Source organism: Dromiciops gliroides, chromosome 4 (assembly GCF_019393635.1).
Source record: "Dromiciops gliroides isolate mDroGli1 chromosome 4, mDroGli1.pri, whole genome shotgun sequence".
Lineage (NCBI taxonomy): Eukaryota > Metazoa > Chordata > Mammalia > Microbiotheria > Microbiotheriidae > Dromiciops > Dromiciops gliroides.
Genome location: NC_057864.1, coordinates 392,328,405 through 392,344,489, shown reverse-complemented (window position 1 = coordinate 392,344,489; position 16,085 = coordinate 392,328,405). Strand labels below are relative to the sequence as shown.

The window sequence follows — 16,085 nt, the reverse complement described above, 5'->3', positions numbered from 1 at the left end:
ATTTTGGTGGCATTGAATTCTTGTGTTCCATTAGGAGAAAATGGGTTTTTATGCTAGCAACTTTCTGCATCCCTGAAAAGGTTATCTCTCATTTACAACCTATTAACTTAACCTAAGAACTTAGCAACTATCAATTGGATGCTAATACAGAGCTTGGAAACTACATAGTTTTACTACTGCATTTTCCCCTGCATTATTGATGCTAATGGTCACCTCTGGAGTTTAGACAGATCCAAGAAAAGAACACACGCCTACTTGACTTCACTGGGAACACCCTCACTCCTTCAGCCAGCATTAGTCATTAAGTGGTGAATGGTGAATCTTCCACTCCATCTTAAAAATGTTTGACTATATTGGGAATACAGAATTGGCCTGAATAATTTCTATATTCACAGTTTAAAGGTTTTTTATACAAATAAATTTATAGTAAAATAGCATGCATCTATATAATGCTTTTATATTTAAAAAATGTTAATTGACAAATATGATCCCCACAACAGCTTTGTGAGGTAGGTAGGATCATTATCCCCATCTTTCACACAGAAAATCTGAGGGTGGGATAGTTGTGGTGATTTGCCCAAGATCATAGAGTAAGTTGAGAAGGGCATTTGGTACTCTTTGCTCCCAACTCAAGCAGCACCGTTACTACTGTGTCACGTTACATTACTGTTTGCATGTGTGACATTCCATTGCATGGGCACAGAACTGTCCTAGATTAAAGAGCTATCCCAAGTTTTAGGAAACTCTATATTCATTGAAAATTCATAGAGGAAAAAATGATATTTTACTATGTAAATAGCAAATCAGACGTGAGTTGCTGGAGTCCCAACTAAAGGTGGCGTCACTGCAAGACATGTCCTGCCAACTCTTAGTTAATGCGGAAGGAAAAGACTGCTTGGAAGCCAAAGAAAAAGTCCATGTCATTGGAAATCGACTTAAACTTCTCTTGAAAGAGGTTAGTCGTCATATCAAGGACCTCGAGAAGATCTTAGATATATCAAGCAGTCAACTGGTAAGTCTCGGATTCATTAATATGCAAACAGCTTAGTTCTCCTTCAGTTGCTGTATAGTTTGTGTCCATTTAAACTGAAAGTGTCTCTAAAACCAGCAATATCAAAAATATTTATTAGAATGGGAAGGGCCTGATAGAATAGACTTAGTAATTTGTTAGGTCCAAAAGAAATACTTTTTTACTCAGAGTGGTAACAGAGCCCAACTATATTTTTTATGTATAAGCACCTTAGAAGTAAAAGTTCTACCAGAGAGTTGAACCAGTCCTTTCTTTTTCTCTTTATGAAAGAACTGATTAGCTATAGAATACAAAGTACCTGCCCTCCTCTAGGGCTGATAAATGAATTTCTTTTGAAAAAAAAACAAAGATAGAGAGAGGGAGGGAAGGAGAAGTGATGGAGGGAGGCAGGGAGAAAAGGTGTGGTTAAAAGATTCATTTATGTAAAAAAAAAAAAAAAGATTCATTTGTGAATTCCTGTCATGAGCATACAAGATCTCTTATTCTTTTATAAGCACATAAATAATAGCAATGCCAGAAATAACATAATATCCTTGACAGCACAAATGGACTACTAGGTGAGTTTGTCACAAAGCCCAGATGAGAGAGATTCCCTCAGGGTATAAACCAGTGCTTAGCTGTAAGTCTGTCATCTTTCACAAGCTACACTTATTGTTTTACAACATAAAATCATAAAATCCCCAGTAGAGTTGAAAATAATTTTTAAGATAATAAATTGGCCTATAAAATGTTCAAGAAAAATAGACTGTCTTCAGAGCCCATTTCAAATTCCACTCCTAAGGACCTCACTATTAGAATCTGTAGTTTATTAAAATGTGCTCAGAATCAGATTCCCTTGGGATATGGTGATATTCAGAGATTCCTGAGATTTTTCTAATCAAATTCAATCTTACACATAGGATTTATCCTCTTGGTCTTCTGCTGATGAACTGGACACCTCAGGATCTGTGAGTCCTGTATCAGGAAGAAGCACCCCAAACAGACAAAAAACGGTAAATGAATACTGACTATCTTCTATCAGCTCTAGAGAGGAAACACTAGGAAATAACAGTATTTTCAAACAACAGGGTTCACAGCATTTTCTTGAGGGAAAAGCAAAAGGTGTCTTCCCCTTCCTCCACAAGAGGTTTTCCTACAGTTTAATATTGCTTCCTCAGTCCTGCTGCATTTCTACCCTGCATGAAAACAGTAATGGAAGATGGTATCTTTATTTTTAAATTAAAAAAAAAATCAGGGCTCAAAGTGTGGCTGGTATGCAGGCTATTTTTGTTACTCAAATGACCAGTTCTAGAAGGGTCTTCACTTGTCCCTTGGGCAGCCCTTTTGTTTGTCTTCTCCTCACCCCTTTGCCATTCTTTTTTCAGCTAAAAGATTAGGCTGCCACCTAAAAAAGTCTCATCAAAACTTTTTTTATGTATTAATAAGGCTCTTGATTGCTGAGCCTAATGATTTTATAAAACTATTTCCAAATGTGTCTTATAAGGTTTTTAAATTCTTTAAGTGACCAGGTAAGCTATTCTCCAAAGCTGCTCCTGGGTTGTGGCCTAGAAGACTTGTGAATGAGTAATGGCTCCCTGTCCAAGGGACCACACTACATTGTTGTAGGTGACCCTGATTTGCCCATGGGCACCACTAAAACAAATGAAAATTAAATCAAAACAAACAAAAAAAAGCTAATTCTGTCCCTGCTGCCCTCTATACCTTGATCTTTGTATGTAACAAGAGATTTTTTTTTGTCCTGCTTTACAGTTCCATTGGTTTTTATTATTATCCCATTTTCCTTAATTCTTAGAATACTATTGATTTCATTTGCACTTTTTATAAGCATTTAAGTTCTGTCCTGGTGAACTTTATGATCTTTTTTTTAATTAATTTTTGCAACATTCACTAGTTTCCTGTAGATCCTAGTTTCAGAATGTGAAGGAACACTGGCTTTTCAGTAACTCCCACTTCAGCCTCTAGAATGAATATTTAACTTGTTTGTTTTTTAACAGGCAACCTTATGTTGTTTTATTAATCTACCAAGAAGGGAAAAATGAATACCCCAACATGCTAGAAGATGAAAAATATAACTGAATGAGATAATGAAGTGAATTCATATAAAATTTAAGTGGGGAAGCATTTAGTTAAAAACATGCCAACTAGAAATCTATTATGTTCATCTTTATCATCTGGCTATTTGGTTTATGTGCTTTACAACCCCATTCATATGTGTCCAAATTCATATTTTCCAGACCAGACTGTAAAGGTCTTTTGTTTACCTTGAAAAATGGCATAGATGAATACTCAGAACTTCTTTAATGATGTGGAATCATCTATAGCCTACGCCAAAACATTTGACTCTAAAAACAAAATTGTACCACTACTGTGGAAGTAATTTGAGTAATAAAGTTCATGGATAACTGCTAAGCAATTGGACATTCATTTCATTTGTTCAATAGAAGAAAAGCCAGTTTCCTTGGTTCATGGGTATTGATCACTTCATTTGATTTGTGTTTTCCTTTGCTGCACTTTTAGTTTAATTTTCATCAGTAGCTTGTCTTTATTTGCCTGGACTGAACATTCTTCTTTCTTTACCCCCTGTTCATTGCAAACAGCCACGGGGCAAATGTAGTCTCTCACAGCCTGGACCCTCTGTCAACAATCCACATAGCAGGTACCTTATTCTCCTGGTTTCCACACTGTTCTAGAACTGCAAGAGGATGATGGAAAATGCCCTAATTGGGGTCAGCCTGCATTATAATCTGCCCTCAGAGGAGTAAAGGGATGATTTATTTTAGAAACACCCTTGTCCTCAGTAAGCAGGTTGACAAAAGTTTGGGTTTCCTTATAAATACTTAAATACTTGTGAATTTTACAGCAAAAAAGCTCTTGGTCCTCACATGCACAAAAGAAAATCATTCCCCAACACGGACACCATTCTGATATACTTTGCCAGATGGTGAGCCTTTCTGTTTGTAACATAGAGACCAGGTAGCTGACTAGAACATAACACCATGCAATTCATGGCAAAGAATTTTTATCATCCTCTTAGTTCTAGATTTTACATTAAGACAGGTGATAGAACAATGCAATATTTTACCATTTACAGAACCCACAAGTCTGAATAAAGCATACTAACACCCCCCCCAAGCTTTTGATTTTTTTTTTAACGTTTTATTCAGTTTGTGGGTTTGGGGTTCTTGAGATTCTAAAAAATGAAAAGTCAGAATTTGGGTAACTTCATCTAAAAATCCTTAGCACCTTATCTCTTTGGCATTGCCTTCAGCTCCTCTGCAGTCAACACATTAAGTCACTAACTGTCCTTGACCCTCAGCAGAGTGCTTGCATCTGCTTCACTCTGGGAGCAAGCCCAGTGTCCACTACTCTGTGACCACTAGAGAGCAGACTTACAACTGCCGCTTTTTGCTTTCCACCTTGTCTCCAGCAGTCTTATCATTTCTGCAGCTAACAGTGCTTTTGCATTCTTCCTCTTTGGTGTGATGTGTCTGTGTTCCTTCACTCTTTCACTGATCAGTTCATGCCTCTCCCTCCCCCAACCCCAGACAATTTTAAAAAGAGAGAAAGAGAAAATGATGTCCTCCTAGCCAATTCCAAATTCCACTCCTAGGTACTTCACTGTTAGAACAGTTCAGCTGCCTGGGAGTTTATCTGGGCCATAACAGAACTCTGAATTCCTAAGGGGAGGGATAGGAGGAAGTCTAAAAGTGTAAATAATCCTTATTTGAGATTTTCAGTTTGCCAGTTGTGACAATTGTATATGAGAATTCTCACTCAGCTGCCCCGAAGTATTGAAATTAGATGATATTTTCATGTATCCCTCTCTATTAGAAGATACAGAAACAGATCCATAGATAGATGTATGTGTGTATATACATATATACATATATATATATGTACACAAACATGCATACATACCTATATTTGATTGGAAAACACAAAGATTTTCCTAGCAAAGTAGCAATTAGTAAATACAATTGGCAAAACGCAGCTCTGGCACCTTGAGAGTTAGCTATTATTCTTCCTTGGTTGTGTTCACAATACCCATGATGGATTCACCAGCCTCTGCAATAAAGTAGTGCCCTACAGTAGTGCCTTTGCAGTAGCAGTGCCCTACTGGCCAACAATGTCTTGTGGGTTCCCTCTCCTTCCCCTTACCCCATCCCCCACACACAACTCAGCCCTCTCAAAGAAAAGTGATGCATCATTGATTTCAGCTTGGAGAACATTTTGCTACTCTTGAGACAAGAGCAAGTGTGTGGCTCAGACAAAAGTGGGAGAGGAGGGTTACAAAGTTACAGCACAAGATGGTTTCCCCGCTTCTTCCCCATGAAAACTAGAAGCTAAATTCGGGCAGACATAGATATATATTGACCTTGGAGCACAGGTGGAAATTTAGTTTGTTCCACCCCACCTCCCCCCGGACCCTCTCCCCACATTTCTTCTCAGGATTTCAGGCGTCTCTATGTGCAGGGCTGAGCGGGTGCTTCAACATGCATCTTACCAGTGCTTTGCAGCTTGGGGAACAGCCCCCCCCACCCCGCCCTCCTAGCTGGGGCATCCACGCGGCACCTTTCAGATCAGCTCTGTCCAGCACTATTTATTAACACATCTCCTTAGCAGTACAACACAATGCTCAATTTGTTACTCAGACAGGCATGGAATACAAACGAGTTTCACCTGAATGGTAAACTTAATCAAACACACTAGGCAGACAGGTTGTGGTTGAAGTAGATTGGGTTTTTTAACTCATTGGCGCCGCTGTTTGGGGTGCACCCACTGTGGGCAATGAATGCAGCTCCTGCTGGGAAAGGATTAACTCACAGTACATGCTGTCACATTGTTCTGGAATATTTTCACATCAGAGTACTTCGTATTTGATCTTGCCCTGGATCAGCAAACTTGAGAGGTTATGGTAGTTAGGGCAGACAGAAAGCCCCAACAATTTAGGAATGTTGACCCTGGAAGTTTAGAGTAGGAAATTATAAACCAGGTTTGGGGTTTTTTTTGTTTTTGAGATGTTTGCTTTTTTTTTTTTTTTTTACTTTTTTTGTTAATTTGAGCTACGAGGTGGTGTGGGCAGGATCAGCGATTAGTGTAGAATTTTTTGTTTGAAGTCAAATATCATTTCCTTGTTTGTCAGTGTCTGTCATCTGTGCAATTCAGTTTAGTCTTGTCATTATGTGTCTGCTCCATGAGCATGGTATTTGGTTAAGTCTACTACACAGCTAGAAGATTTAATGAATCCAGGATTCATAGTGAATGTTATGCTGAATTAATTGATGAGAGTCCTGTCCCCGCCCCCCTCCCACCTCTTCTCCCCCCCCCTACACACACAACTTACCCTTTTCACTTCAGATTCTAAGACCATTGAAAAACTGTGTGCATTCTTATCTATGGTGAGAAATTTTATCTAGCAATAGTTATTTTAAAACACATAATGTTGCTAGCCATGGTGGCACATGCCTTTAGTCCCTACAAGTAGAGAGACAGAGGCTTGCTTGAGCTCAGGAGTTCTGAGCAATAATAGGGCTCAAGCCAATGAAGTGCACAGCCTCCTGGGAACATGGGGCCACTTGCCTACTTAATAAGGGGTGAAAAACAGCAAGTCAAAACTTCTGTGATGATCAGTAGTAGGACTGAGCCCATATCAGCGGATGATGCACTCACAGCCTGGGTGATTTAGGGAGAACTAGTCTCCAAAAAATAAAAACAAACAAAAACATATTGTGTTTAATGAATTAGACTCAATTTCTGATGTGGCAATCAGTCTCTTTCATACAATTCTGTCCAAATTCTAGGCCTGGTTAGTGCTTATATGTTAAAGCCTGTGGCCTTAGAGGTGAACTAGTTCAGCCCCCTCATTTTATAAATAAGGAAATGAGAAAAGTTAAGTGATTTGCCCAAGCTTATACAGGTAGAATAAGTGAGAAAACATGGATTCAAACCTATGTCCTTGAAGTACAAATATCAGTATTCTTTCCACTATTCCACGCTATTCTATAACAAAAAACAAAAAAAATATCTCTTAGGATGACTACTGACTACAGATGGTTTATACATGAATTCAGCTATACTATGTTTAGATAGACTCACATTGGAATCTCACCATAAAAACTGGTTGCTAGAGAGTGACATTCAGTAAAAGCTGATGCAGAAAGCCCATTTATTAACATTCCAAAAAAAAAAGATTATTTAACAGCTAACAACATTCCACAGGGCACTTCTTTATACCATTAAAATCACTGGTCCAGCTCTCTTTCCCTATTGTCTACAGCAGTGGGGTCAAACTCAAAAGGTGGTTTCCTCTATACTGAGTCCTAATGACAATGTTAAATAGTAAGGCTCCAATACATTTCTCTTTCACTGTTTCACCTTATAACAAGGTCCTCGGTAATATGAATGATGAATTCCCCCAGATATGGTCTCATTAATCAAATTTGCACCATGTATTTCCATTGGGCTGGAACCAGTAACCATATTTTACCTAATCATAACTTTAAATACGGTGATTTTGAATACATGTGGCCATTTCCCTGGATTCATTATTTATACTAATACTTCACTGTATTAATTTCCAAAATATCATAGGAACACAGATGTGAACTGGAAAACACTTCACATGTTATCTAATCCAACACCCTCGTTTTATAGGTTAGGAAACTAAGGCCCAGAGAAGTCAGATTTCTTGCTCAAGTTCACAAAGCTTGTAAATTGAAAAGGTGTCCCTGAATCCCAAATCTATCTCACTTGCCACTGTTCTGTATTTCCTAGCAGATGAATAAACTACTCCCTGAAAATGTTAAGCACCTTACAAGGTTCATTATGTGGTTGAAGTAACTTCACAGTAACAAAAGTTCCATAGAATGCACCTGGAATTTAATTCCCATGATAATTGTCTATTAACAAAGCTAATGTTGTATGATGGATGGAGTTCTGGACCTGAATACAAATCTTATCTTAAGATACTTACTAGCTATGTAACCCTGGTCAAGTCACTTAGCCTTTCTCAATCTCCTTTCCCTCATCTGTAAAACAAGCGCAATAATAGCAACTATCTCCCAGGGTTCATGTGAAGATAAAAGAGAATAATACTTGTAAAGCACTTTGTGGATTTTAAAATGTTTTGTAAATGCTAACTATTATTGTTGCTGTTGTCTACGATTCAAGAGGCAGGGTAGTATAGTGATTAGCAACCTCCCTTCAGAGTTAGGAAGACCTGGATTCAAATTCCGTCCCTGATATATGCTTCATATGTGATCCTGTGGAAGTCTAACCATAACCTCTCAATTGTCAAAGACTTTAAATTTCAGAGAAGATGCCAATCTCGGTAGTAGAAGGAATTTCCTCAACAGGGCAGTTCCTTATATCCATGAAATTGATAGGTCCAATCTCTATTCCTTACCCCTACTGTATGCAGCACTAGTGTCAAACCCAACTAGAAATGGGAGCCACTAAGCCATACATAAGTATCCTGACGGGTCTCATGTTGCTTCAAAAACTACCCATGTTTACATATTTTGATTAATTAATTTATTTCATTAAAAATTTCTCAGTAACATTTTAATCTGGTTCAGTCCATACTTGGGAGTGTCATGGGCCTCATATGTTTGACACTTCCAGTCTAGAGCAACTGAGACCAAGATCTTAGTCATCCCTGGAAATAAAGAATTTTAGTGGTCAAGGTGGTGAAGGACCAATTCAGAAGCTTGGATAAGTGTATGGTGGGACTGTGGTAGCCCTGGAACAAGATAAAATACTGGGTTTGGAATTAGAATATAGACAAGCTTTCAGGTTGCCCTAAAATGTTTTTATGTTTCTGAACAACATAGCTCCCACGAGTGATTATAGGTAAGGGATGATGCCCCCTTTCCTAAAAATCTGTATATAACAGAACCACACATCTGTTTCTCCAGACATATTTGTCATATTTTTTTCTCATGATGAATTATTTAATCTATCTCCCCTGTTATCTAACAAGTTATGAAGTTCCCTAAATTATTTTTAACAACTCTTCTAGCAATGTGTTTTAGTTTGAATGATATTGGAATAGATTGGATTCTTCTCATTTCCTTGATTACAACTCTTTTTTTCAAAACAAGTCTTTTTCAATTCTTGCCTCCATCCACCCTTATGTGCTGTTTTGCTTTTCCCATTGGACCCATACTTAAACTGATAAAGTAACATAGGACATTGAAGCAGTTTTCAGGTAATTTTAAAACCCTACTATTGAGAGGAAGGGGAATTTTTTTGATTAGAACTCTCTTGCTTGTCTTCATCAATCAGATTTTTTGCTGCAGCTTCCATTTCATTTTGTCACTACAGACATATTCTAAACACAGAGCCCTAACCATGTCCATTAAGGTAGCAGTGCCAAAGGAAGAAGAAAGAAAGGGGCCAGAGGCTAGTCAAAAGGCTGCCTTTGTTCTTTCTCTTGGAAATCCTCCCCAAACTCTATTGAAACCCAGGTGTCTTTAAGGCCAAGGATAAATATTAAAAGATTACTTTTCACCCCAGGATCATTAACCCTGTTGGGACAAAGGTAAAAACCCGATTCACCATAGACAAGAGGTGACTTTGGTCAGTCTCGGACCTTAGTGGTTCCAAAAAAAAAAAAAATGGAGAGGGGAGTTCTGTAAAGGGGTAAAGTGCAGTTTTCAAGGAAAGCCAACTCCTCCGAAGGTAATTAAGCACTCTGTGTTCCCTTTGTCCCTACCTCAGCCCATTAACTCTCAGTGTGTTGGCATTCTTAAGACAGTAGAAGCCCTGGTCTAATTGAAATTTAATAAGGAATGCTCTGATGCTGTTAAATGTGCCATGTCCTTTCAGGGGGCTTTTTACAATATATGACTTTATATAACACAAGAATAAGCAACTTTTTCTTCTGGCTCAAGAGCATACTGTTGTTTAATGTACAACCTTGGTTTTGATCTTGAACTTTGACCTAAACATCCAAGAAAATATATCTTCCCCCCCCCCCTTTTAATTCAAATCTGTCAGACAAATTTCACCACCCGTTCTGTGCATAAGTCAATCGATCCATCTCTGGATTGCTTAAGAATCCTCTGAAATAAATGAATCATGACAAATTAGCTTTCATTTTAGTTGAACATTAATAATTGCAGTATTACTAGTGACCCTTAACTTGACCATAATCAGCAGGTTCTAAGTAAGAAATATCATCTATCTGAAGACTGATGAAAGTTGTCAATTCAGTCTAGACTGAAGAAAGTCTTCATTTCAATATCCATTGTCACTTGAGCCCACATATTTAAAGGATACTTTAAGGAAGGCCAATGCAACATTGCTCCAATAACCCTCTGACTATAATTAGGAAGGAAAGGAAAGAGGGAGGGAAAGGGGAAAAGGAAGGGAGGAAGGAAAGAAGAAAGCATTTCATGCTCTAGTATTTCTGCCAAGTACTGGAGATACAAAAGCAAAAACAAGCCCTGGCCTCAAGGAGCTTACTTTCTAATGATGGAGACAGAACATAGGAGTAGTGTCTGATCAGTGGAAAATCAGATGGTTCCAAGTGTTTTGAGCTATGAATATACTCTTGACAATCACTCTCTGTCACCTTCTCCATGTGAAAGCCATGTCACAAATGTGAGCCAGAAGCTCCTATCTGTTCTTTCACAAACCAACAAGTCTAATTAAACCAAGGGCACTGGAGATCACATCAGACTCAGAGTCAGGAGGTCTGAGTAATAGTGCTGCCTCTGCCAGCAACTAGCTGTGTAACCTCACATGAAGGCTTTTGTCGATGATCCTCAGTTTCCTCCGTGCTCCTCTTTTACTTCATCTGTTAAATGAGGGATTGGCCCAAGAGATCTCTAGCTGGAAGACTCTTTGAGTCTATGACTCAGAAGCTGAAATTAAAGAGCAAGTCTTGCCTGCTGTCTATTAATGTGTCATCATACTCTGTGACATTTCCACAGAATGAATCATTTTGTTAGGTATGGCTGTAGTTTGTAGACCAGCCTAGCTAGGTACCAAGAAGCTCAAAAGGTTGGCTGTAGGATGATTCATTTTCTGATCACTGTAACTTTTAGAAATCAATTTCTACTTTATAAAGGTTTCAATCTGTCGGTAGATGGAATAACCCATATTTATGGAATTACAGTTCCTAGAGTTTTGCAGTATATCATTTTGCACAGCGCATGCATGAATTTACTTCACCTGCTTCTCATGCTAGAGCAGTTCTTGGTTTGACCAGTAGATGGCAAACATTCTTTTTGCTTCTTTCATATAATCATAAGATTTAGAGCAGGACACTCAAATGAAGTGTCTTTAATTTGTCCAATCAATGAAAGAAGAAAAGTTTCATCGAATCATAAAAATCTTAGAGCTAGAAGAGACTTTGGACATTTTAGGGAACAGGGCCTCTGTGTGTATGTGTGTATCTTTGTAAATCTAGTGCCTGGTATACTGCCTCCATACATAGGAAATACTCAATAAATGTCTGTTGAATTGAATTTTCGAATCTAGTACGATCCCTTATTTTACTAAGACTTTAAGAGCTAGAAAAGATAACTTACCCATGGATATCCAGCAGATAAATAGAGCTGGTACTCCCCAAGTCTCTTGATCCCTACTTCAGTATGGGATGTTCCATAGACACTCTGAGCTTCCACAGTAGTCACACTGTTCCCCTTCCCAGCTGTGTTTGTTAGACCAGTGTTAGAACTCTGGGCAAGACCTAGTTTCCATTCCACCAAGGCAAGTCTGGGCTAATTTTAAACATACCCCACACTAGTGTTCTGTTGTTCCCGCGCTCTCTCTCTCTCTCTCTCTCCCTCTCCCTCTCCCTCTCCCTCCCACACTTTCCCTCTCCCTTCTCCCCCTCTCTCCCTCTCCCTTCCTCTCTTCTCTCTCTTCCCCCTTCCCCTCTCTCCCTCTCCCTCCCTCTCTTCTCTCTCTCCCCCTCCCTTTCCCTCTCCTTTTCCCTCTCCCTCCTCCCCCTCTCCCTCTCCCTCCCTCTCTTCTCTCTCTCTTCTCTCTTCTCTCTCTCTTCTCTCTCTTCTCTCTTCTCTCTCTCTCTCTCTCTCTCTCTCTCTCTCTCTCTCTCCCTCCCCCCTCCCCTCCCCTCCCCCTTCCTCACTCCCTTACCCCCTTTCTCACTCCCTTACCCCCTTTATGCTAGTTTATGAACACACAGTAACCTTTCCAAAACAGACAATTGAGCCACAATGACTTTATTGAAGCCAAAAGAATGTATGAGTTACATTTTCCACATTATGGATATTTCTCTCCATACCTGAGCATTTTCTGCATCTTCAAAATGTTTCCTTAAATATTTTAAGAACAATATCTACATCTAGGATGAATATTTTATGGGGGGGGTGGAGAGGGTGCTAGAACAATAATGATGTGGCCTCCCTATAGAATATCTTTTATTTAAATAATATACCTTCAATAGGCTATATAATTTCCTTTGTCCTTTCCACTGGTTGTGCTTCAGTGAACTAATTATCTGCCCCATCATTATTGTCATCAACAACAACAACAGAACAGAGCAGTGGTATTGTCAGTCTCAAGGACTTAGGGCAGCCAAATCAGAATTTCATTTTGCAAGATTCAATAGCCAAGAAAAGAACTTTGCCAAGAGATCCTGAAACCTGTGAACTTTTCCTCTCCTACCAACTACACTCAAAGCAATTATAGTCATTGCATTTAGCATCTGTAATCACCATAGTCAAAAACAAAAACAAAACAATTACCCTATATTCCTATAGTGAAAGCTTGCCAGGGCAAGGTGCTGATTCTGTGCAAAATCAAATCACGATGTATACTCTCTAGGCCTAATCAGGCTTTCATGGGTGTATCCAAATGGCTGGGGACATACTTTTGTACTTGTTTCATGGGTTTTCATGTACTGGTGATTGTTTATGAGATTTAAAGATGAGTAACCTTGTGTAAGATATCCCTTATATTCTCAGACTCAATATGTGTTGCCTCACATATTCATACTTTAATTATTCTACAGCTAGCTAATTTCTTCTGGTTAATTTGTATGGAGCTTTGTTAATGGAAAATGTTTTGCTGAATTAAGAGGAAAAATTACTGGAATCTGAGCCTCTAATTAGTTATTTTTTAGTTGATTGATTAAATGTTTATTTTGCATCAGTACAATTTCCAAACAACTCTTTTGTTAGTATTGGGAAAATAGCATGGGCTCTTTGCAAACCAGTGACGGGTAATTGCTCAGCTGAGTTATATTTGGCATATTCCTGTAGATTCCAGGAAGAGTAACCAAACCAAGAAGCAATGTCCCTTACGAGTGTTTTTGTTCATTCTCTGTTGATTCTTTCCTCAGGTCCATAAGAGGTGGCTCCGTTTCCTCCCCTTCTGAGACCCAGCCAGCTCAATCCTGCCAGGCCTTCCTCCTCAGAGTCCTCAGAGCCGCTTTACCTCTTCAGCTTCTCCTTTTGCTCTTAATTGGTCTTGCCTGCCTTGTACCAATGTCTGAGGAGGACTACAGCTGTGCCCTCTCCAATAATTTTGCCCGATCATTCCACCCCATGCTCAGATATACCAATGGCCCTCCTCCTCTATGAAATAGACAGAAGAAGACTAGTATTCATCTGTACATGTACTGTTAGCAGGAGAATCTGGCAAAAAAAAAAAAAGCAAATACACAAATGAAAAAAATTAAAATCCATCTAGAAAAAGGACCTTTGCCAAGTGGAAAGCACTTAGGGTGGCAGCTTCTTATATCTCCTAGATCCTGTGTGCAAATCATCACACTGGCAGTAGGTCATAAGGAGGGAGAACCAGAACAGAGCCAATATTTTGAAAGAAACCTCAGTGTCCAAACTCAGAACCCTAGCACTAAGAAGACTCTTAAGTAATAGCTGCCAGTGGCCTGGAGAGTTTGCCACCTGAATCCTGGCCTTTGCCTGGTTCTGTGGATAGCCAAGGAGTTTATTATCCTTGTCAGAGTAACTTTCCTATGTGCTGCTGCCAGGCTCTGTTAGCCCATCATCCCAAAGTACCTTATCAGTATCATGGGATCTACAAATCAACCAGTGCTTAAGAGATTTTAGAATCTTGTACCATACAGTTTTAAAGAGCTTCAATAGCTGCTTACTTTTTACCTTGGTTACTTTTTCAGGCATGATGTTCTAACCTTTGCTTTGGGATGCACAAGCTGTAAATCTAAAAAGCACTTTTTTAAAAAGGTTTAAAGAAAACTGGATGTAATAAATAAGATCATGAAAGGTTTTATGAGAAAAAAAACTATTGAATGTTAAGTAAAAAAAAGGAAGATATTTATGTATGTACAGTTTGCTAAAGCCAAGTTTTGTTTGTATTGATTTATTTGCATTTATTATAGATACCCTAAAATATTTGTCTGTTCTTTTTTTAATGATAATATTGAAAAAAATCTAAGTTTCAAGATTAAGCAGGGGAAATTAAAATATAACCATGTGGATCTACAGATGTTTTATTTATTTTCCTCACAAAAAGTCACATTAGGATGATGGTAAAGGACAAATATGACAGCAAAGGCTTTTAAAAATATAGATATACATGTGTAGTCATCATAAAAGTAACATTACTTTTCTAAAAGAAAAATTGTCACCTGACTATGTTAGAAATTAGCTTTAGTTCCATGGATGAAGAAAACAAATGAAGAAAAAAAATCATTTATTTATTAAGGGCTTACTATGTACCAAGAACTGTGATAAATTCTGGGGATTAAAAAAGTGATGATGATGATGGTCCCTGTCATCAAGGAGCTAACATTCTTTCAAAATGTGACAACTGAAATGGGGCTGATAGAAATTATAGAGATGGTGAGGGAAGCAATGGTTTCCAAGCTGCTTCAATTTTAAAGACATATTATTTTATTTAGATTATGATATTTTCCAGAATGAAGGTCTATGAGAGATTTTGGCTTTCAAGGGAGATATAATGTAGAGGTCTTTTTGAATAGGGAAATTTACAAATACTGTACTGAGAAGACAGAGAGGATATGGAATCATAGGTGTTAATAGTAATGTCTGCAATGTGCCAGGCACTGTGTAAAGACAGAAATGAGAGTTTCTGCTCTCAAGGAGTTTATATTTAATGAAGGGAGAGATATATACATACACACACACTCATAAGACATATATACAAGGCACACACATTGGATGGGAAGTCACAACTGAAAGGACCAAGAGCCAAGAGGAAGACAGTCGTCAGAGAATAGGAGTCTGACCTACTTTTTCCAGACATCTGGTGTGAGTATTTCCTATTTTACCTTAAAGAAGTTTGTCTTCTTTTTTTCTCTTCTCCTTTCTTTTCCCCTAGCAAAGAAGAGGTGGGTTTTGGGTAAGGCAACCTAATTCAAATGGAGAACTTGAACTAGCTTGAGCTGAGGATGTTAGACCAAGTGTTTCCACATTCTGAACTTATACTGATGCCTTGGCAACTTTAGTCAACCCACACCTACTTGTGAAAGACAGCTCTACTAAATATTTGGTATATGAATTGTTAGTTACTGCAAAGAAAGAATAATTTGAGTTTGGAGCCTTCCCTTCTCCCTTCAGAATCCTTTTCTACTAACCCAGGGTCCCCAAGTTACTCATGCTCTCTAATTGTCCCAAATTCCCCATTCCATCCAGAATTACCTTTTTCCAAAGTGTCTTATATTTCAAAATTATCCATCTCCCTCTTCCCTGCCTGCATAGGAACTTCTATACCTCTGATCTTTGTTGCTAATGTCAGTGAGATGCTGATCTTACTAACCAATGTAAAAAATATCTAAGTGGTTTGACTTGATTAGCCTCCCAGAAGAGATGTTTCCTAATCACTCAGAACTGGGTACTGGCTGAAGATTTAATAATATGTCACAGGAATACAAGCTGAGAAAGCTGAGTCAATACAAGTCAATTTAACAAATACACATTAAATGCCATTTATGACACTAAACTAGACAGTAAAAGGTACTGGGGAAACAAAAAGACAAAAATTATACAGTTCCTACCATAAGAAGCTTACACTCTACAGAGAAGACAATATGGGTACAGATTAGTAAATTTTTTATATATATTATTATATATACACA

At 38.3% G+C, this 16,085-nt stretch overlaps 1 protein-coding gene across 1 annotated transcript in view; it reads left to right on the top strand.

Moving 5' to 3' along the window:
* SYNE1 (spectrin repeat containing nuclear envelope protein 1) overlaps nt 1-14,469 on the top strand; it is a 583,464-nt gene extending 568,995 nt beyond the window's left edge. Inside the window, 4 exon segments of the mRNA XM_044001388.1 lie at nt 800-1,012; nt 1,930-2,022; nt 3,628-3,686; nt 13,347-14,469. Of these exon segments, the coding sequence (XP_043857323.1) occupies nt 800-1,012; nt 1,930-2,022; nt 3,628-3,686; nt 13,347-13,587 (606 nt within the window). The 3' untranslated portion in view covers nt 13,588-14,469.
* Nucleotides 14,470-16,085: the final 1,616 nt, after the last annotated feature.